Source organism: Pelodiscus sinensis, chromosome 3 (assembly GCF_052426305.1).
Source record: "Pelodiscus sinensis isolate ZL-2025 chromosome 3, ASM5242630v1, whole genome shotgun sequence".
Lineage (NCBI taxonomy): Eukaryota > Metazoa > Chordata > Testudines > Trionychidae > Pelodiscus > Pelodiscus sinensis.
Window position 1 is genome coordinate 65684246 of NC_143054.1, and position 21785 is coordinate 65706030.

The window sequence follows — 21785 nt, forward strand, 5'->3', positions numbered from 1 at the left end:
CGTACCCCATTCCTCCCTCACCTCCTTCCACTTGCCCTTCCCTAGCCCCCCTTCTTCTTGATGTACAAAATAAAGATAACGTTTCTTCCAACATTGACTCTGTCTTTATTGAAAAAAACTGGGGGAGACTGGGAAAAGGAGGTGGGAGAGGGGAAGAGAAAGGCTGGGAGAGGGGAGGGCAACTAACATGATCAGGGGTTGGGAACAGGTCCCAGATGAAGAGAGGCTACAGAGACTGGGACTGTTCAGCTTAGAAAAGAGGAGACGGAGGGGGGACAGGATAGAGGTCTGTAAAAGCAGGGGTTGGGTGGAGAGGGTGCATTCAGAAAAGTTCTTCATGAGTTCCCATAAAGAAGGACTAGAGGACACCAAAGGAAAGGAATGGGTAGCAGGCTTGAAACTAGTAAGAGAAAGTTGTTCTTGACAAAGCAAATAGTTAACCTGTGGAACTCCTTGCTGCAGGAGGCTGTGAAGGCTAGAACTAGAACAGAGTTTAAAGGGAAGTGAGATCAAGTCATGGACGTTGGGTCCATGGAGTCCTATTAGCCAGGGGGTAGGAGTGGTGTCCCTGCCCAAAGTTTGTGGAAGGCTGGAGAGGGATGGCACGAGACAAATGGCTTGGTCATTGTCTTTGGTCCATCCCCTCCAGGGTCCCTAGGGTTGGCCGCTGTGGGCAGACAGGCTACTGGGCTAGATGGACCTTTGGTCTGACCCAGTACGGCCATTGTAAGCTCAGGGCTCAGGGTCGGGGGTCTCAGTGGACCCCCTTGATTTTCATGCACACCTGGTCCTGGGTGGCCAGGCTGGCAGCTCTCCTGCCCTAGACGGCCACTTTCCTGTGCCTAGTGCGGAGATCGTGGACGAGGTCCACGATGTCCGCACTAGCCCAGGAAGGTGCCCGCCTCTTGCGGTCCAGGGCAAGCTCCCGGGAGCCGCCAGCCTGGTCCCGGCAAGAGGGGGTGGGCTGGGGGGCATCGGGTGGGTGGCTCTGTGCCGTGCCAGGTGCAGGGTCTGCTAGCTGGGTGCTGGCAGGCTTGCACCTGGCACGGGCACCGTAGCCAGCCCGTGCCCCTTTAAGGGGTCCGGGGCCGGGAGGGGGGCATAGAGTTTCCCTGGTGTTGGCCAGAGTGGCCACCAGGGAAAGCTGGGGAGGGCTAGCCTCCCACTAGTTCGAACTAAAGGGCTACACAGCCCTTAGTTCGAACTAGCTAGTTCGAACTAGGCGTTAGTCCTCGTAAAATGAGGTTTACCTAGTTCGAACTAAGCGCTCCGCTAGTTCGATTCAAATTCGAACTAGCGGAGCGCTAGTGTAGCGCATAGGAAAGTTAGTTCGAACTAACGTCCGTTAGTTCGAACTAACTTTCTAGTGTAGACATACCCTGGGTGCTGTAGCAAGGCCAAATGGGAGCACCACAAATTGGAAGTGGCAGTGGGCCACAATAAATCGGAGGAACCTCCTGTGGCTGGGTCTTATTGCCACATGGAAGTAGGCATCTCTGAGATCAAGAGTGGCATACCAGTCCCCTAACTGTAGGACCGGAATGACGGAAGCCAGGGTAACCATTCTGAATTTGGATTTCACAACTACCTTGTTGAGGTCTCGCAGATCTAGGATGGGACGGACCCCGCCTTTGGGCTTGGGGACTAAGAAATAGCGGGAATAAAAACCCTTGCCCTCCAGGTGCTGAAGAACCCTCTCTACCGCTCCCTTTTCGAGGAGCGTGAGCACCTCCTGGTGGAGGGTGTCTTCGTGAGAAATGTCCCTGAAAAGGGACGGGGAAGGAGAGTTGGAAGGGGGCGAGGCCAGAAAGAGGATGGTATAGCCCCACCTGACAATGTTTAAAACCCAGGTGTCATTTGTGATTTTTTTCCCAGGCTTGAACAAACCGGGATAACCTGGCCCCAAACGGGGGGCCAGGGTGGGAGTCTGGTACATGACTCTCTGGAAGCCTGTCAAAACTGCTGCTTGTGTTGTTGGAAGGAACCTTGACCAACCCCACGGGGGTTGCCCCCTCTCGTGCGGCGCCTACGGCCCCTTGAGGCCGGGGAGCCCGCAGCCGCCCCCGTGCCGCCACCGGAAGCACGAGGTCGGCGTCTCCAGTATTCCCCATGGGGGAACTGGGACTGCGGTCTCCCCTGCTGTCTATATGGCAGCTGGCGATGCTGAGGAGCTGGCGTGTGGATCCCCAGGGACTGAAGGGTAGACCTCGTGTCCTTGAGCGTATCGAGCCTTGAGTCCGTATGCTCCGAGAACTGCGCCTTGCCCGTCGAAACGTAGATCTTGTACAGTAGACTGGACATCGGGAGGTATTCCAGACACTTGCAGCCAGGCACCACGGCACATGACCACACCTGACGCCATGGTGCGGGCTGCAGAGTCGACTGCGTCCAGGGAGACCTGGAGGGCTGTACGGGCAATGACCCTACCCTCATGGCCAGAGGTCATGACCGCAAACTCCTGACGGCAGGCATGTCCAAAGTCCGGCCCGCGGGCCAATTGCGGCCCGTGTTCCGGTTTAATACGGCCCCACAGATAATTTGGCAATATCTATCTTTTATGGCCCCCAACGAATCCATATGTATGGAGATGAATACATTGTAAAATCTCAGTTAATGTCAGTTGGTCTAAATCAGTTATAAATATATTTGGACACAACATGTATACTTGGTGTTATGTTCCTGTTCATATTTTTTGAACTTAAAAAGTTGACAGACAACCTTTATTACCAATAATATGTAATGTACTTTACAATGTTCCTGACATATATTTCAGCTTCCTGGATTTTTTTTTCATCTGACCTTCAGATATGAAAGCCAGAGTGATTTAACACCTGTTTAGATTTGTCATCCATGTGACGAAATGAAAAGTATGCTGTTTGCAATAAACTTTGCATAAAATAGTTAATTTGCATTTAATTTTAATGGTTCAAAGAATGTCAGGAAAAATGGTCGGCCCTCACGCTTGTTCACTTCATCAAATCTGGCCCTCTTTGAAAAAAGTTTGGGCACCCCTGCCTGACGGGATTCAGCAGGGAGCTAGTCCTTGAACTTATCCATGGCATGCCAGGTATTAAAAGCATAACGACTTAGCATCGCCTGCTGATTAGCGATGTGGAGCTGCACCCCACCAGTGGCATAAACTTTCTGGTCCATTAAGTCAAAGCGCTTAAGCTCCCTAGCTTTCCGGGACGGCCCCGGCTGGGGGAGCTTTTCCCTCTGGGCCGCCGCCTGGATGACCAAGAACCCCGGGACAGGCTGGGAGTACAGGTGTTCGTGTCTCGACTGGAGAACATAGTAGCGCCTCTCGACACCCTTTGAGGTAGGGATCAAAGTCGCCGGTGTTTGCCACAGGGCATTAGCGATTTTGGCCACCGCTTTGTTCAGTGAAAAAGCCAAACGGGCAGGCGCATCATCAGAAAGGATATCAACCATTGGATCTGTATCCTCCACGACAGGTTCCACCAGGACCCCTAGGTTGGAAGCCAGGCGGCGGAGCAGCTCCTGATGAGCATGGGCATCCATAGTAGGCACAGTCTGTGCCGGGTCTGCAAGGGCCTCGTCAGGAGACGATGATGACGACGACTCCTGTATCGGTGCCGGATCTACAACAGGAACCAGATGCGGTACCGGATGGACGTACGGCACCGCCTGCGGGCACGGTTCCAGCACCGGGGCCTCTGCAGCCAGGTCAGATGGCGGTGGCCTCTGCAGGAAGGAAGGAGGCCAAGACAACGACACCGAAGGCTGCGTTCAGCAACCCGAGGCATCCGACACCAGAGAGGGGGGCACGGGCCCCTGCCATTGGTGGTAAGACCAGGGAGTCCAGAAAGGCCACTGCGAATGTGGGGGCCAGGTCTGCTGCACCTGTGAATGGTCCCGCCGATGTCGGGAACGGTTTCTATGGGTCGAGGACGCTCCCGAAGACCCCGACTGGAGAGACATCACATCCGAATCAGATGAATAGTCGGACTCTGGCCAGGGAGGTGCAGACGAAGGGTACGGGGCAAACCTGGCCATGGCGGGGGCGCACCTGTTGCGGCACCGGGGGACCCAGACCCGGTGCCAGAAGAGTTACTGTTGGCGCCTGTGGCACTGGGGGACCCAGGCCCGGTGCCGGGAGAGTTGCTGTTGGTGCCTGTGGCACTGGGGGACCCAGGCCCGGTGCCGGGAGAGACGCTGGCGCCTGCGGCACCGGGGGACCCAGGCCCAGTGCCGCAGATGGTGTTGGCACTGAAAAAGCTGCTGAAAAGCTCAGACTCGGTGCCGAGTGCATCATCGGTGCAACTGTCAACTGGGGCACCGGCAAGCCTGTCGGTCATGGCCATGCAGAGGAGAAGCCAGAGCCAACACGGCCTCTAGTGTGGGCGACCTCGACCCTTCCGCCTCAACCGACGACGGAGGGGAGGTGGTGAGGCTGATGAGGTCCTGCGCCGCCTCAAAGGTATCCAGCGTGGATGAACGGTGCGGGGCCAGCTGCCCTGGACTGGCAAGGCGTTCTGCCCGTCTACGCCGCACGGCAGCAGATGTGCGCACCGGTGACTCGGCACCACAGTGCAGGGCTGACATGGTCTTCCTAGAGGGGTATCTTCCATGAGACTTTTTTACCCTCTTGGACGCTGGAGAGTGAGACCGGTGCCGGGATCTCGACGCCGAAGCCCGGGCCCGAGGCAGGACATCACGTGGACGCCAGTGCGCTGCACACCGTAGGGTGATCAGTCAGTACCAGCTGTAAAGCCATTTCTCTGAGGAGAAGTTTTAGGTGGGAGACCCTCTCCCTCTTAGTGCACGGTTTGAAAGACTTGCAGATCTTACAGGCGTCTGCGAGATGGCCCTCACCCAGACACTTCAGACAGCTGTCGCGTGGGTCGCCTTTGGACATGAACTTTGCGCAGACAGCGCATGCCTTAAAGCCTTGCGACCCTGGCATTCCTCACCCCCGAAGGGGGAGAAGGAAAAAACAAAGGACAAAGGAGATACTAACTACCTAACTAACAGAACTATTTACAATGAAAAGAAGAAACGGGAACCATTAACTAAGCTAAATGAGAGAGACAAAGACGCTCCAACGACCGTCACAAGCGGTAAGAAGGAACTGAGGTGGGGCAGCGCCGGCAGGAGTACTTATGCCCCGCCATAGCGGCGCCACTCCAGGGGGTGCCCTGCCAGCGCTATGGGTACTGCTAGGGAAAACGCTCCGGAAGATGCGGTGCATGCGGTGCGCACACCTAATTCGAATGGACATGAGCAACTACTCGAAGAAGAACCTGAAAAACAGTGATCAATTGGGAGTCTCTTCTAAGTTAGCTTATTGTTGGGAAAGGACTTCCCCTTAACCCTTTTTCCTATTTACCACAAACTCAAGAACTATTAATCTCATAATGCAGCGCCATACCATCAATACTACCACCCCAAACACAAACGAGTATCAATACATAAAAGTCCTTGCCCACCAGTCCCACAATTGTACTGAAATCCCAGCTCCTCCCATGTACAGCAGCCCCTTTTGTTAAAGCTCTGTACAGATACAAAATTGGTACCATAGCCACATCTACAAAAATGATCCACAAATATCTGCAAATTTGCAGACTTCTAGATACAAAATCTGTATCTGCAAAAATGAGCCATGGATACAGAGTGTATATCTGCAAATTTGCAGGGCTCTACTAATGGTCAGATCTTGTGAAATGCATAGAGATTTCTCACATCCTCCCAAATACACCAATTCTGACTGGCCCTTTCAAATGGCTTCATTGCAAAGACTATTACCACAATAAACTGATAGCAAACAACTTAAATGGAATCCCCTATCCCAGAATGTTCAGTCTACTCTTTATACCCAAGACTGAACTTTTTAAAAAATGTTTACAATTCCTACTGATGCACTCTTGTTTACTCATTGACAGAAGGAATTCAATGGCCACATAAAACTTACAGGAGGAGCTTGAACAAAACCAGCCAGTGCGACAGAATTATTTTAAAATTCTGTCCAATCATAATCTGCATGTAATGAGGCAGAGCGTTCTCTACCCAAGAAACCCCTATGATTCTTCTGGTAGGCAGAGCCAAACCAATCCCACCCCCTGTAACAGAAACAGAGTTGTGGCAGAAAGTAAAAAAGATGGACTCTCCATCTCAGCTAGGCTGGACCTATGGAGGGAGGCGGATGTCTCCAGCCTACTGCAAAACTCTGAAACCTGAACCTGCACTGTGCAGCCCCTTGCCCCTGGAGGAGATCGACCATGAATAGTTGCCAGGACTGCCATCAGCCAAGTACCCTGAGGAGACGAGACACCAGCCAACTGGATGGTGTATATTCTTTGGCAATAACAAAGCATAATAATTTCTGTGAGTGTTCAGTGAGAGGAACTGGACACTGCAGAAATACACCTCTAGGGAACTCTGGTACACTGAATATTATGTGCAAGGCAAAGTTAAGACTGGCATGATCCTGAGGATTTTGCTGGTGAGGCAGACAGATTCGTATGGTAGGTAGCTGACTCACACAAATTTCATTCCAGCAAAGTTACCTCCTTCTGTGGTAGGGTGGGTAGGACAATGATTTATGATTCTGAGGAATGTGAGCTCATATCACACTTGGCATGAAGAAGCTGGGCTTCCCAGACAAGTGTGTCAATCTCATCAACAAGGAAATAATTGTACAGTATAAGGATCCTCTCAATTTTGCCACTAATTTGTTCCCCATAATGATCTGGAATATGGCAAGTAAAATCTGCCAATGCTCAGAACTCCAGGGGCTGATAAGTATTTACTTACCAAAGGAGGGGATTTCCACAAGCCCAAAACCATTACCCTTCAAAATCTCTCAACACATCAAAGCTGCAAAAGGACACACTGACATCACCTCATAAGAGTAAAACCACCCATCAAATGTAAGGACCAACAGGATAAAATTATCCAGGTTTACAAGTAGCAGCTTACATGCCAATCTGAGGTCACATTTTGTCAGGTGAATCCTTATCTCATATCAATTCTCTTGTATAATCAAAGGATTAGTTACTACTGATACAACAGTCCTCCAAGAAAATAAGATTATAGGAACACAATAGGGATTGCCATACCAAACTAGACAAATAATCTATATAGCACAGAACTGTGCCTCTAATACTAAATTGTAAAAAAACTTCCAGTGATTTCATTCTCTTCACATTTTGCCACCTATTTACCTTCTTCCAAGATACTAATACATAAAACCACTCAACTGAAAAAGCTCTAAAAGACTCTCTCAGCCTCTTTTTAGGCAAAACACAGAACCAGTACTCCATCCTCATCTTCCCTCCCCTATCAGCTTCCTTCAACACTGACAACCATGCTCCTCTTCTTGAAATCTCATACACTCATGACTTCTGCAACTCTTTCCTCCTCATAGTTCTTTTCCCTCCATCTCTCACCACCATTCAACTATTTGTAGAGACTCCACAGCACTGTGTTCTTGTTCCCCTTCTCTGCTCCCTTTATAATTTATGTCTGGCTAAACCAGCGGTTCCCAACCTTTTCCAGATGGGGACCCATTTTGACAATTCAGAAAGACTTGGTGACCCAATGCAATTCAAAAACGGGGGGGAGGAGGGAGGGCAGAGCCACCTGAGGAGACACTTAGCAACCCTTTTGAAATGTAATGGCAGCCCATATTTGGGTCCCAACCCATAGGTTGGGAAACCCTGGGCTAAACTAATTGGAAAACACAAATGCAACTACCATTTCTATGCTGATGCCTTACAGATCTACCTCACTACTCCAAACTTGTCTCCTCCTATTCAAACAAAAAATCTCAAATTCCCTCTCCAACATCGATCTACTCATGGTAAGAGCTGTCACGTAAGCTCAACATGGCTAAAACAGAGCTCTTAATCTTCCTTTCCAAGTCTTCTCTGCTTTTTTCCCCCCAACCACTGAATATCACTACCATCCTGCCTATAACTCAAGCTGTAAACTGGGTACCACCTGTAAAGTGGGGTTTTCTTCTTTATTATGCTGCATGGGGGTCTTACTGTCCTGTATTAATATTGTGTGTGCCTCAGTATCTCTGTGTACTCTACAAATGCAGACAATGGGAATAAGGGTGCATGACTTTTGCTGAGACATCTGGGTACAGATGAGGCTTCCCAGATGCCTGCATATAAGCTATGGCTAATATCCTTCATAACCTGAGAATCAGAAAGGGTATGCAACCAGGGGATGCTTTGCCAAGGAAGCAGGACAAAGCCAAGGGAGAAGCGAAAGGCATGTTGCAGTCCAGACAGTATGGTTCAGTTCAGTCTGCTGTGGAGGACTTGAAAAGAGTGTAATCTAAGGCATCTGGGCCCAGGTTTCCTGCTAGATGGACTTGGCTGAAAGTCACTGATTTCTGTGCTAACCAGTTCTGTTTTACATTGTGTACTTGTCAACTAATAAACCCTCCATTTTACATGCTGGCTGAGAGTAAAACATGACTAAAGAGTTGGGGTGCAGGGTTCTTTGGCCTCCTCAGAAGCCACATTCAGGTGGACTTGCTGTGGGAAGCACAAGGTGAATGGGTGCCAAATACCCTGAGATCAGATCCAGGAAGTCCAAAGCTAATACACATTCCACCTTCGAAGACTCCTTAAAGCTCTTCTTTTCTAGGATACATACAAAAAACTTGAGACCACTGTCCAACATGCTAATACTATCTCATTGTTTCCTTGTACGTAGTCATCTGTCTTTATCCATTTGTCGATCAGCCCTGTTTCATACTTATGCTCTCTGGGGAAGGTTGTGTGTGTGTGTGTGTGTGTGTGTGCGCGCGCGCGCGCGCGTCCATACAATGTCTACCAAAATGGAGTTTCTTGAACATGACTAGCACCTAAGAAACTATACAGTAATACAACAGAGTCTATTCAGTTGCATATGAAATTCACATTTAATAAGACCAGATATTATTTAGTCTACTTTTCACATACAAGGTATCCACAGGTCCTGAAAACAGACGAACAACTGTCTGTACCCTAAGGTCTCTCCAGTTTCTATGGAAATGTCAAGGTTTAATGTTGTACAACAACTACAGGTTGTCTAATTCAGTTAACTCATGTGATTAACTCAAAAAAATATACCTTGATTAAAAATTCATCATGATTAATCACACTTTTTAATAACAGTGCTACAAAAAAACCACACTAAAATTAACTAACTATTCTTGGATGTTTTTCTACATTTTTCAAATATTTTGATTTTAATTACAACACAAATGCAAACTATTATGCTCACTTTATACTATTTTTATTATAAAAGTTTGCACTGGAAAAAAAGAGAAGAAATAGTATTTTTCAATTCACCTCATACAAATACTGAAGTGCAATCTCAATAGTAAAAGTGCAATTTCAAATGAAGTATTTTTGTTGTTACGTAATTGAATGCAAAAACAAAACAATGTACAATTTTAGAGCCCCTAAAAGTCAGCTCAGCTCAGTCCTATATCTTGTTTATCCAACCAGCGACACAAAGAAAGTCTGGTTACAATTTGCAGGAGATAATGCTGCCCAGTTCTCATTTACAATGTCACCTGAAAGTGAGAATAGGCGTTCAAATGGCATTTCTGTAGCCCATGTTGCAAGGTATTTACATGCCAGATATGCGAAACATTCACAATGGCCCTTCATGTTTCAGCCACCATTCCAGAGGACATACTTCAGTACTAAGGACACTTGTTAAATGTTATATTTATGAGACCACTCTTTGGAGGAAAATAGTATGTCATGTTTGGTTTTACGCACATTCTGCCATATATTTCATGTTATAGCAATCTCAGATGATGACCCAACACACACACATTTTTAAAATTTGACAAAATGCAAAGAAGGTACCAATCAGTGTTCTCTCTAATTATTCATACCCCTGATAAGAATGACATCACCTTCAAAATGATGTACATAACAAAATTCATGTGTGGAGGTGGGGCCAAAGATTTCTGAATGTGGGAAGCGGCTCAGGCCTGGGGCAGAAGGTTGGGATGCACCAATGTGAGCGCTCTGGCTGGGGGTGGGTGCTTTGGGGTGGTGCTAAAGTTGAGGGGATAAGGGCTGAAACAGAGGGTTGGGAAACAAGTGCTCTGTCTGTGAATGTGGGCTCTGGGGTGGGACAGGGACCAGGGGTTCAGAACAGGGACAGATGATTGAGGTGCAAGGGCTCTAGCTGGGGGGCGTGGGTTTTGTAGTGTGGCTGGAACAGAGGGTGGGATGCAGGAGTGGGTGAGGTCTCCGGGACAAAGCCAGGCAGGAGGGCTTCTACCCCGGTCCACCCAGGCCACAGCAGGGGGGCCTCAGGGCTGCCCATGCCACAGCAGGGGGTCTCTGGGACCAGGCCACTATGGCTGTGGCAAGGGGGTACTCTAGAGCCAGGACATGTGGGCTGTTGTTGCATTAGAGCAGTGGTAACCAACCAGTAGATCAGGATCTACTGGTAGATCTTGGAGCCTCTGACAGGTGATCCTGACTGGTTTGGCCAAGAGGCTATCAAGTGCCTGCACTTCAGCTGCCCCTCCCACTACAGCTGCACAACTCCTGCCCTTTGCCTTAGAGCTGCTTTTCCCCTCCCCCCTGAGCCTCCTGTTTGCTGTGAAGGGCAGGGGAGGCAAAGGAGGTGCACTGATGTCAAGATGCCCCCTCTCCCACTCTGTATTCTAACTCCACAGAGCAGAGGGGGCACAACAGGACTTGGGATGGCATTTGCTGGCTGCTTTTGGGATTGGTGCATGGCCAGGGCAGGCGTGAGCCTGACTTAGCCCCACTGCACCACCACCCAGGAGCCAACTAAGGTAAGCAGTGCTCAGTCGGAGCCCACATCCTGAAACCCTACCCTAGTCATGAACCCCCTCGTGCACCCCAGGCCTCTGCCCTAGCCCCGAGCACCCCTGAAGCCAAACACCCTCCCAGAGCCTGCACCTAGAACCCTCTCCAGTACCCCAACTACTTGCCCCAAACTCAGCTCAAAGCTCCTCTCTCACTCCAAATCCATTAATCCAAGACCAGAGCCTGCACCCCAACCCACTGCCTCTGCCTAGTGAAAGTGAGGGAGGATGGAGTGAGCAGGGAAGGGGCCTCAGAGAAAGGGACACAAAGGAGGCAGGGCGAGGGTATTTGGGTATGAGGTAGATCTTGGATTGCACTTAAATTCAAAAGGTGATCTCATGCTTAAAAAGGTTGGAGACCACTGCATTAGAGGCCAGGGAAGGATGCCTGGTTCAGGCTATCCCTCCCTTAGTCTCTATCCCTCCCCCCTGCCTTGTGGGGGGTGCCTTAGGCACCTGTACGCTGTCAACTAGGTGACCTCCCAGCTTACAGAGAACTTAGTTACCAATGTGAAATTTCTACAGACAGCTACAATACTCAAAACAAGGGTCAAGAATCTTAAGTGCCTTCCAAAAATCTAAGAGGGAGGAGTTAAGCATTCTTTCAGATGTCTTAAAGGAGCAAAAGTCTGATGCAGAAACTACAGAACCTTAACTACCATAAACAAAAATTAACATGTGCTGGTCGCATCTGCATCAGATGATGAAAATGCACATGCATGAGTATGCACTGCTTTGAACATTATCAAGCTGTACCCATCATCAGTACGGATGCATTTCCTCTGGGATGATGGCTAAAGCATGAAGGGACATATGAATCTTTAGTGCATCTGGCACATAAATATCTTGCAATGCCAGCCACAACAGTGCCATGAAATCAGCTGTTCTTATTTTCAGATGACATTGTAAACAAAATGGGTCGACACTGATCTTCTGAAAATGTAAACAAACTCATTTGAGCAATTAGCTGAACAAGAAGTAAGACTGAGTGAATTGTAGGCTCTAAAATTTTATGTTATTTTTGATTGCGGGAAGGGATGGTTACATAATTCTACTTCTGTAAGTTCAGCTTTCATAATAAAAAAACCTGCACTACAGCACCTGTAATGGGGAATTGAAAAATACTATTTATTTTGTTTTTTTTTTACCTGCAAGTATTTGTAATAAAAATAAATATAAAATGAGAACTGTACACTTTGTATTCTGTGTTGTAATTTAAAACAACGTATTTAAAAATGTAGAGAACATCCAAAAATATTTCAATAGTATTATATTATTTGACAGTGCAATTAATTGTGTGATTAATCACAATTAATTTTTTTAATCACTTGACAGCAGTAATATGAATAGTTCTATCTATAGGAGAGAAGCCATCCACAAATTTACCCCTCTGTATCTGCATTTTAGTGGCACTCTCATTGACATGGTTGTGTGAAAACATGCCATCCTGGCTGGTAAGTCACTGTACCATTAAGCTCTTCCAGGGCCCACAAGTGCAGCCAATCTTTGCCACTGCCATTTACCCACTGCCCACCATGGTCACTGTGGTTGCCATTTTACTGAAGTCTCCACAGCTGCACTGAGCCTCTAACTCAGGCTGCCTACTGTCAGTGTAAATCAGACATTTCTTCTGGTGGCATGCCAAGGAAATTTTCATGGCAAAATCTGACATTCAGGTTGGCAACAGGAGACTCACCACTGATGCAAACCCAACTGCAAGATCCCCAAGGAGAGGTAACTGTGGCACATTCTGAGTTTGGACTTACTATCTCTGAATAAGACCAGAGAGAAAAGAGGGCTAGCCCATTCAATGGGTGAAAGTAAGGAATGTAGAATATAATATAGTCACTTCTGTTCCCCCACTCAGCTGTGTGTCTTCCGGCAGTCGATCTCAACTATACATAGAGTTACTTTAGAAGTCTAACTAAATCAGGGGTGTCCAAACTTTTTTCAGAGGGCCAGATTTGATGAAGTGAACATGCGTGAGGGCCGACCATTTTGCCTGACATTCTTTGAACCATTAAAATTAAATGCAAATTAACTATTTTATGCAAAGTTTATTGCAAACGGCATACTTTTCATTTCGTCACATGGATGACAAATCTAAACAGGTGTTAAATCACTCTGCCTTTCATATCAGAAGGCCAGATGAAAAAAAAATCCAGGAAGCTGAAATATATGTCAGGAACATTGTAAAGTATATTACATATTATTGGTAATAAAGGTTGTCTGTCCACTTTTAAGTTAAAAAAATATGAACAGGAACATAACACCAAGAATACATGTTGTGTCCAAATATATTTATAACTGATTTAGACCAATTGACATTAACTGAGATTTTACAATGTATTCATCTCAATACATATGGATTCGTTGGGGGCCATAAAAGATAGATATTGCCAAATTACCTGTGGGGCCATATTAAACCGGAACACGGGCCGCAATTGGCCCGCGGGCCGGACTTTGGACATGCCTGAACTAAATTAACAGCTTAGATTTACTTACCACAAGGCTCATATCACAGTGGATTAAAAGAAAAACTCTCCCATTGACTCCCCTCACTCTGGTGGAGTACTGGACTCAACGGGAGAGCAATCAGCAATCAATTTATCACATCTATACTAGGTGCAATAAATCAACCCTTGCTAGATCCATCATTGCCCCATCAATCCAACCCCTTGTGAAAATAATGCCCTTCAAAAGTTACTCAGCATGACACCAAAAAACTGAATTATGCTGATATTACATAACCTTCCTGAGTGGCTATAGAAGAGCTGCACAGACTTCAGAAAAATGGCAACCATAATCACTATGTGAGTTATGGATCAGTGATTGGAGACGAAGACTTGCTGTAGTTTGTGAACGCTGTGAGAGCTTTATCACTTTTAAGGTTCTAGGGAAAAGAGTGGAAATACTGAAAGAACCATAGTATTGCCCATCAGTGGTCCCTCTTACCTCCATTGATTTAGATTGCTTGGCTGCAGCAGTTCCCACCTTTACAAGGTATACAACCCTCCTGCAACAGCTTGTGGTCCTAGAGCTCCTCAGCTGTATACTGCTGTTTTCCTGGTGCTCCCTGCCTTCTCCTGCTGCAAGGCGTGAAGCAGCTTTTTCTCTGTAGTTAGTTACCTACTTCTCTTCTTCCCATTGCTGCTCAAAGAGCATAAAGCTTCTTGAAACAACCCCCTCCCTCAAGATGACAGCTTGGTGTGTGACTTTCTTTCAACGTAATAGCTCATTCAGGAGAGGGAAGAGAATGATTCCTAAATGTGGCAAATTGAAGGGGTGGTAAAGACCACAAGGAGGGAGCACGAGCTCCAGGAGGCAGAGGAAATGGGAATGGCACCAACAGGAGAGTCCCCTTCTCAAGGCAACAAACAGGACCCGCTGCCTTTAGTCAGCTTAAAACTGTAAGAGCAGACCCATCAAGGAGGTTTCTCTTACCTAATTACCATACCAGTGGTGTCAATATTATTCCCCTCCTCTTGGACAGATTCCAATCCTACCAAGACCTGTCAATGCAGCCATTTTCTCCCCAAAAAGATGTGAAGAAAGGAGTTGTTCTCTCCTCATCTCTCTCAACAGCCCTAGCAAGGCTGGGTTGAATTACTAAACAACTATACAGGTATTTTATAAATTCAAATTTCAGATAATCTATCCATTTAAAAACTTCAACAAGTGCTGAAAATTTATATGAACTTAATGGGCCTCGTAGCTTAACAATATTTTAGTCAGAGATAAATAGATAAGTTTTAATATACAGGATGGAAATAAGCCGCAATAATTAAAATCACCAAAATGAAGGTACGGACAAATAAGAAAAGCCCCCTTTCAAAACATGTTCATTACACGATAGGAGACTGGATTGGCTTATAGGGGAAATCCTTGGTGAACTTAAGCACAAAAAGGAAGCTTACAAAAAGTGGAAACTTGGACAAATGACCAGGGAGGGGTTTAAATGTATAGCTCGAGAATGCCAGGGGGTTATCAGGAAGGCAAAAGCGCAAATGGAATTGCGACTGGCTAAGGATGTGAAGGATAACAAGAAAGGTTTCTACAGGCATGTTAACAAGAAGGTGATCAGAGAGGGTGTGCGGTCCCTACTGGATGAAGGAGGTAACCTAGTGACAGATGATGTGTGGAAAGATGAAGCACTCAATGCTTTCTTTGCCTCTGTATTCACGGACAACGTGGGCTCCTGGGCTAAGGCGCTAAGTGACACAAGATGGGATGAAGATGGACAGCCCTGGTGGGTAAAGACCAGGTTAGGAACTATTTAGAAAAGCTAAATGTACACAAATCCATGGGTCCGGACTTAATGCATCCAAGAGTACTAAGGGAGTTGGCAAATGTCATTGAGGAGCCTTTGGCCATTATCTTTGAAAAGTCGTGGAGATCGGAAGAAATCCCGGATGATTGGAAAAAGGCAAATGTAGTGCCCATCTTCAAAAAAGGGAAGAAGGACGATCCAGGGAACTATAGGCCAGTCAGTCTTACCTCGGTTCCTGGAAAAATCATGGAAGGGATCCTTAAGGAATCCATTTTGAGGCACTTGGAAGAGAGAAAAGTGATTAGGAATAGTCAGCATGGATTCACAAAGGGAAAGTCGTGCCTGACCAATCTGATTAGCTTCTATGATGAGGTAACTGGCTCTGTGGACGAGGGAAAGTCAGTGGATGTGATATACCTTGACTTTAGCAGGCTTTTGATACGGTCTCCCACAATATTCTTGCCAGCAAGTTAAGGGAATGTGGATTGGATAAATGGACGGTAAGATGGCTAGAAAGATGGCTAGAAGGCCGGGCCCAGCAGGTAGTGATCAACGGCTCGATGTCAGGATGGCGGTCGGTTTCTAGCAGAGTGCCCCAAGGTTCAGTTCTAGGACCGGTTTTGTTCAATATCTTTATTGATGACCTGGATGAGGGGGTGGATTGCACCCTCAGCAAGTCTGCAGATGACACTAAGCTAGGGGGACAGGTAGATACACTTGAGGGCAGAGATAGGGTCCAGAGTGACAAACAAATTGGAGGATTGGGCCACAAGAAATCTGATGAGGTTCAACAAGGACAAGTGCAGAGTCCTGCACTTGGGACGGAAGAATCCCAAGCATTGTTACAGGCTGGGGACCAACCAGCTAAGTAGTAGTTCTGCAGAAAAGGACCTGGGGGTTACAGTGGATGAGAAGCTGCATATGAGTCAACAGTGTGCCCTTGTAGCCAAGACGGCTAATGGAATATTAGGTTGCATTAAGAGGAGCATTGCCAGCAGATCCAGAGATGTCATTATTCCCCTTTATTCGGCTCTGGTGAGGCCACATCTGGAGTACTGTGTCCAGTTCTGGGCCCCCCCACTACAAAAAGGATGTGGACGCATTGGAGAGGGTCCAGCGGAGGGCAACCAAAATGATTAGGGGGCTGGAGCATATGACTTATGAGGAGAGGCTGAGGGACTTGGGTCTGTTTAGTCTGCAGAAGCGAAGAGTGAGGGGGGGATTTGATAGCAGCCTTCAACTTCCTGAAGGGAGGTTCCAAAGAGGATGGGGAGAGGCTGTTCTCAGTAGTGACAAATGGCAGAACAAGGAGCAATGGTCTCAAGTTGTGATGGGAGAGGTCTAGGTTGGATATTAGGAAAAACTATTTCACTAGGAGGGTAGTAAAGCACTGGAATGGGTTACATAGGGAAGTAGTGGAGTCTCCATCCCTAGAGGTGTTTAAGTCTCGGCTTGACAAAGCCCTAGCCGGATTGATTTAGTTGGGATTGGTCCTGCCTAGAGCAGGGGGCTGGAGTTGATGACCTTCTGAGGTCTCTTCCAGCTCTATGGTTCTATGATTCTGTGATTCTATGAAAGGATGGCATATTAATCCTGAAAATGATGTAGAAGCTAGTTCAATTCACATGCAACGTTTCCAATGTCAAAGGAGACAAGTGTGAAGAGTCACGTCATGTTTTTTTTTTCCCCTCATCTTTTTCACAGGCTGCCATTCAATACCTTGATTTGAGCTTGAAAGGAAAGTGAGCAGCCCCCTGCTCAGCAGTCATCATTGCTACTCCATGAACTGACCAGTAAGAAATGATGTTGGGAAAATGTGATCATCACCCTCTTCTAAATACTGAAAACATTATTCCTGTAATCCTGATATCCACTAACCCCAGACTACAAATCTGTTTTAGTTACACAGGACAATATCATTATAATGATTATAGTACATATAAACATTATGCACCTTACCCCATCCAGCAGAGTGTTTGTTAAATGTGTGCGAAGATCTTTACGAAATGGAAACTCCAGGTTAGATACATGAAACACTGAGTTATCTCTATCAATCATATAAACTTCATTCTTGCCATCAATCATCATCATATACCTGCAACAAAAACATTAAAGATGGCATTATACCAACTACATCCTGTAAATGTATAACAATATTTTTATTGTAACTGCCTTAACTAGTTTAATCAAATGTACTCAAAAGAATGAAACTATAAAAATGCATTCAAATGGGAAGTTTTATAGGTCATTGTATAATGATCATTACTTTAGAAAAGAGCTTTTTAACTTCAAATAACTACAGATATATTTCAATGCCTAATATTTAGCTTATATGTAAGTTAAAATCAAATAAGCAATTTTTACCTATGACTATTGAATAGATATTAAAATACAACAAAGATCAAAGTCCTATAACAATGGAACTTTGACTCAAACATTCAAACAAAGAGGGTTCCCTTATCACAAGGCTGTAAAAATATTGATCCTGAGGCACTGTAAACTGGCACAGTTCCATGAACAAGAGAGGGTTACTCAGCTGGTACAGTAACTGAGGTTCTTCGAGATGGTTGTCCCAGTTAGTGCTCCACCTTACGTGTCTGGAACACCGTTGTGCCCCTAGTTGGAGAATTTAGGCAGCAGTGGTCCTCATTAGGCAGTGCACACAAGACAGCTGGCATTCACCAGTGCAGCTGCTCTGCATACGCAGTCAACCATCCCTTTGGATCTTTCTCTGCCCCAGAAATAGGTGGTTCCAAAGCAGAGGGGAGGAAGGGCAGGTGATAAAGCACTTTCAGGGACAACCATTTCAAAGAAGCTCAGTTACTGAACAAGGTGAGTTACTCTCTTCTTCTTTGAGGAGAGTTCTCATGGGTGCTCCATCTTAGAGGACTATGCAGCAGTAGCCAGAGGAGGAAGCTTCAATTGATCGCTATTATGAACAGCAGCTAGTATCTGGCCAAAGTAAGTGCCCTGTGACAGGTAAGTTTCAAGTGCATAGTGCTTGGTAAACATATGAGCGGAGGACCAGCTGGAAGCTCTACAAATCTCCATCAGAGGTATGTTGTTCAGGTATGCTGTAGAAGTCACCATTGCCCTCATGGAATGAGCACATAGCTATCGTGGAGGGTCTCGCCCGAAGTTAGTGTGAGCCAGTCTTATACAGTCCACGATCCATCTGGACAGACTCTGTTTGGAAATTGGCATGCCCTTGGATCTTTCAATAGCTGATACAAATAATCTTGGTGATTTGAGTATCTGTCCAGTTGTGTCCAAATAAAACATGATCACTTTGCGGATGTCCAGTGTATGCAACACAGCCTTTCTGTGTGGGGTTTCGGGAAGAAAGACAAGTAATTAAATGGGTTTGTTACAACAGAAGGGAGTCAGGACTTTTGGGAAAAATTTGGGGTGTGGGCGGAGAATGATTTCGTCCTTATGAAATACCATAAAGAGTGGATCCACCATAAAAACCCCCAATTTCCCTACTTTCCTCATGGAAGTGTTGGCAATCAAGAAGGCCACTTTAATAGACTGGCATAGCATTGAACAGGTAGCTAAGGGCTTGAAGGGTTTGCAAGTTAGCTACCTAAGTACTAGGTTGAGGTCCTAAGCTGGTTTCTTTGTGGGTGGATAAGTACTTTGAATTCCTCTCAAGAACTGATGTCGTCTTTTGGGAGATAAAAAGGGTTATGACAGCCAGGTAAGCCTTCAGGGAGCTAAAGGAGAACCTCCAGCTTTTGAAGGATAACAGGTACTCGAACACCAGAGGGAGCGAGGCAGATGTGGGAGCTGTTTATTTCTGATGACACCACAAAGAGCACCTATGCCATTTTTGCAGGTATGATTTTCTAGTAATCGACCTATGACTATTCAGGAGAATTTCTTGTACAGGTCCAGAACAGGTCGCTTCTATTGAGGTGAGCCAGTCAGATACCATACTTGCAGATGGAGAGTCTGGATGTGAGGATGCTGTATGTAACTGCTGTTCTGAGTTAGAAGAGGTGGAAGCATCAGAAAGCGCCATGCGCACCAGGAAAGCATACCACATCTGCCTAGGCCAGCAGGGCACAATTAATATTACTGTGGCCTTGTCTTGTTTTATCTTGAAGATTACCTGATGGAGAAGTGGGATTGGTGGGAAAGCATGTGAGTGTGGCATGCTCCATATTACTGTGAACGCATCTCCAATAGAGTATGTTCCAATGCCCACACAAGAACAGTACTGTGGATGCTTCCTGTTGGCACTGGTTGCAAACAAGTCCATCATTGGCAATCCCCAATGATTGAATACTTGTAAAAGGAGATTTGTATCAATCTCGCATTCAGGATTCAAGTTGAAATGTCTGCTGTGGTCATCTGCCATAGTACTGTCCTTGCCTGGCAAGTAGGTGGCCCAGAGGTGTGGGATACACCATTTCCATAACTGGACCACTTCCATGCAGAGGCGGTAATATCCGGTTCCACCCTGGTGATTTACGCAGTACACTGTTGTCAGATTGTCCATAAAAATCTGTACTATCCTATGCAAATTAGATGTAAAAAATGGTGACAAGAATTGCTTACTGCTCTGAGTTCCAACATGTTTATGTGCAACCTGGACTTCTCTGTAGATCACTGATTTTGCACCACCTGGTGGCTGATATGTACACCCTACGTCAAAAGAGATGCATCTGTCATAGGGGTTATGGATGGTGGTTCTGTGTGGAAAAGAATCACTTTGCACACACTTCGTGGATTTGTCTACCAGGCTAATGACTGTTTCACTTTGACAGGAACTGTGATGCTTTTATAGATGCTGTGGAAATATGTTTTGCAAACTATACTTAGCCATAACTGCAGCAGTCTCATGTATACTCTACCATGTTGCACAACAAAGGTGGTTGCTGCCATGTGACCCAATAATTGAAGGCATGACTTTGCAGTGACCTGAGGACTGTTTTATGCTGTTCCCATCAGTTCCATGACTGTCTGGAACCTTTGTTGTGGGAGTGAGTATATCGCTACTGTGCAGTCCAGGTAAACGCCAATGAACTCCAATTTTTGTGTTTGCATTTCTGAAGATTTACCTAGGTTCTAAACATTGACATGGTAAGGCTAACTGCTTTTTCTGTCTCTTCATAAGTCTGTGCTTTTAACAGGCAGTTGTCAAGATATAGAAAAATGCTGTCTCCCCATCTGCAGAGGTAAGCTGCCACAACGACGAGCACTTTGGAAAACACCCATGATGTTGTGGAGAGTCCAAAGGGGAGCACCTTGTAATGAAAGCATTTGTTGTGCACCACAAAATGAAGGTATTTTCTGTGTGCTAGATGAATTGACATGTGGAAGTACACATCTTACAGGCTGAGGGTTGATAACCAATCTCCTTTCTCTAGGGAAGCAATTATTGTGGACAGTGTGACCATTTTGAAACGTGGTGGATGTATGTAGCGGATGAGCTTTCTTAAATTGAGAATCAGTCTCCATCCTCCCACTTTTTTGTTGTAAGGAAATAGTGGGAGTAGAATCCCTTTCCCATGTGATGTTGGGGCACGGGTTCTGTTGCTCTCAGTTGGAGCAGATGGTTGAGTTCCTAGTTGAGGATGGTCTTATGAGATGGGTCCCTGAAGAGGGATGGTAAGGAAGACTGAGTTGGAGGAATAAACAAAAAGGGGAAACAATAACAAGTCTTGACAATGTCCAACATCCATCTGTCCGTGGTGATGGATCTCCAATTCAGGTAGAAGTATGACACGATTATCGAATGTAGGTAGGCTGTCCAGGTGCCTTAGAGATATGTGGGTTATCATACCCTCAACCAGACCTTCAAAACGTTTGCCTGGATGTTGAAGGCTGGGAGGTTGAGGGCTGGTTGGCGCTCTTCCTGTGTCTAGTCTGGTGCGGTCTTCGTCAGGCCTCATATTGTTTCTGCAATTGGTTAAATGGAGGGGGCTTTATCTTTGTGTAAAAAAATTACCCTACTTCCTCTTAGTTGCACATACATGGATTCCCAGAGTCTTTAAAGTGGAAGAGGAATCTTTAAGGATGTGCAGTGACGCATCCACAGAGTTGGCAAATAACTTTGAACCCTCAAAAGGCAGGACTTCCACAGCACCTCCCTTGGGAAGCGAAATTAGTGAAGCCAGGATGCACGTCTCATTACCATGACCATGACAACAGATCGAGCTGCTGTGTCTGAAGAGACCATGGTTGCTTGTAACACCATGTAGGAGATGAGGGCATCTTCATTTATGTTTGCCCTCAATTATTCCCTCTTATTGTCTGGAAGACTTTCAATAAAACGTGCCATCTGCTCAAATATGTGGTGTATTTGGCTAGGAGGACAGTGTAATTAGCAATGTGTAATTGCAATGATGCTGATGAATAAGCTTTCATGCCCATCAGCTCTAAACGCTTCAATTCCTTGTCAGAGAGAGTAGTCCGGGCAGCACCTTATTTTCCCCTTTGGTTTATTGATTCTATCACAAGAGAGTGTGGGGAGGGATGAGATAACAGAAATCAGCCCCTTGTGGTGTTACGTAATATTTTCTGTCTGGTCTTTTACAGACTGGTGGAATGATAGCAGGTGTCTGCCAGATGGATTTGGCTGGGTCCATCAGGGCTGGATTTATTGGCAGTGTCAGTTTCATCAAGGGAGAGGCATGAAGTATATTGGTTAGTTTGTGCTGGGTCTCCAGCAGGTTCACCACGGAG

At 46.2% G+C, this 21785-nt stretch overlaps 1 protein-coding gene across 5 annotated transcripts in view; it reads right to left on the reverse strand.

Annotated features, from left to right (window-relative positions):
- The window catches only part of RNGTT (RNA guanylyltransferase and 5'-phosphatase), a 433610-nt gene that overhangs the window by 286086 nt on the left and 125739 nt on the right, over positions 1-21785 (reverse strand). For all 5 annotated transcript variants that reach the window (XM_075923870.2, XM_075923868.2, XM_075923869.2 and 2 more), the window contains one exon: positions 17052-17187. In XM_075923870.2, coding sequence (XP_075779985.1) covers positions 17052-17187 — 136 coding nt within the window. The remainder of the gene's footprint in view (positions 1-17051; positions 17188-21785) is intronic.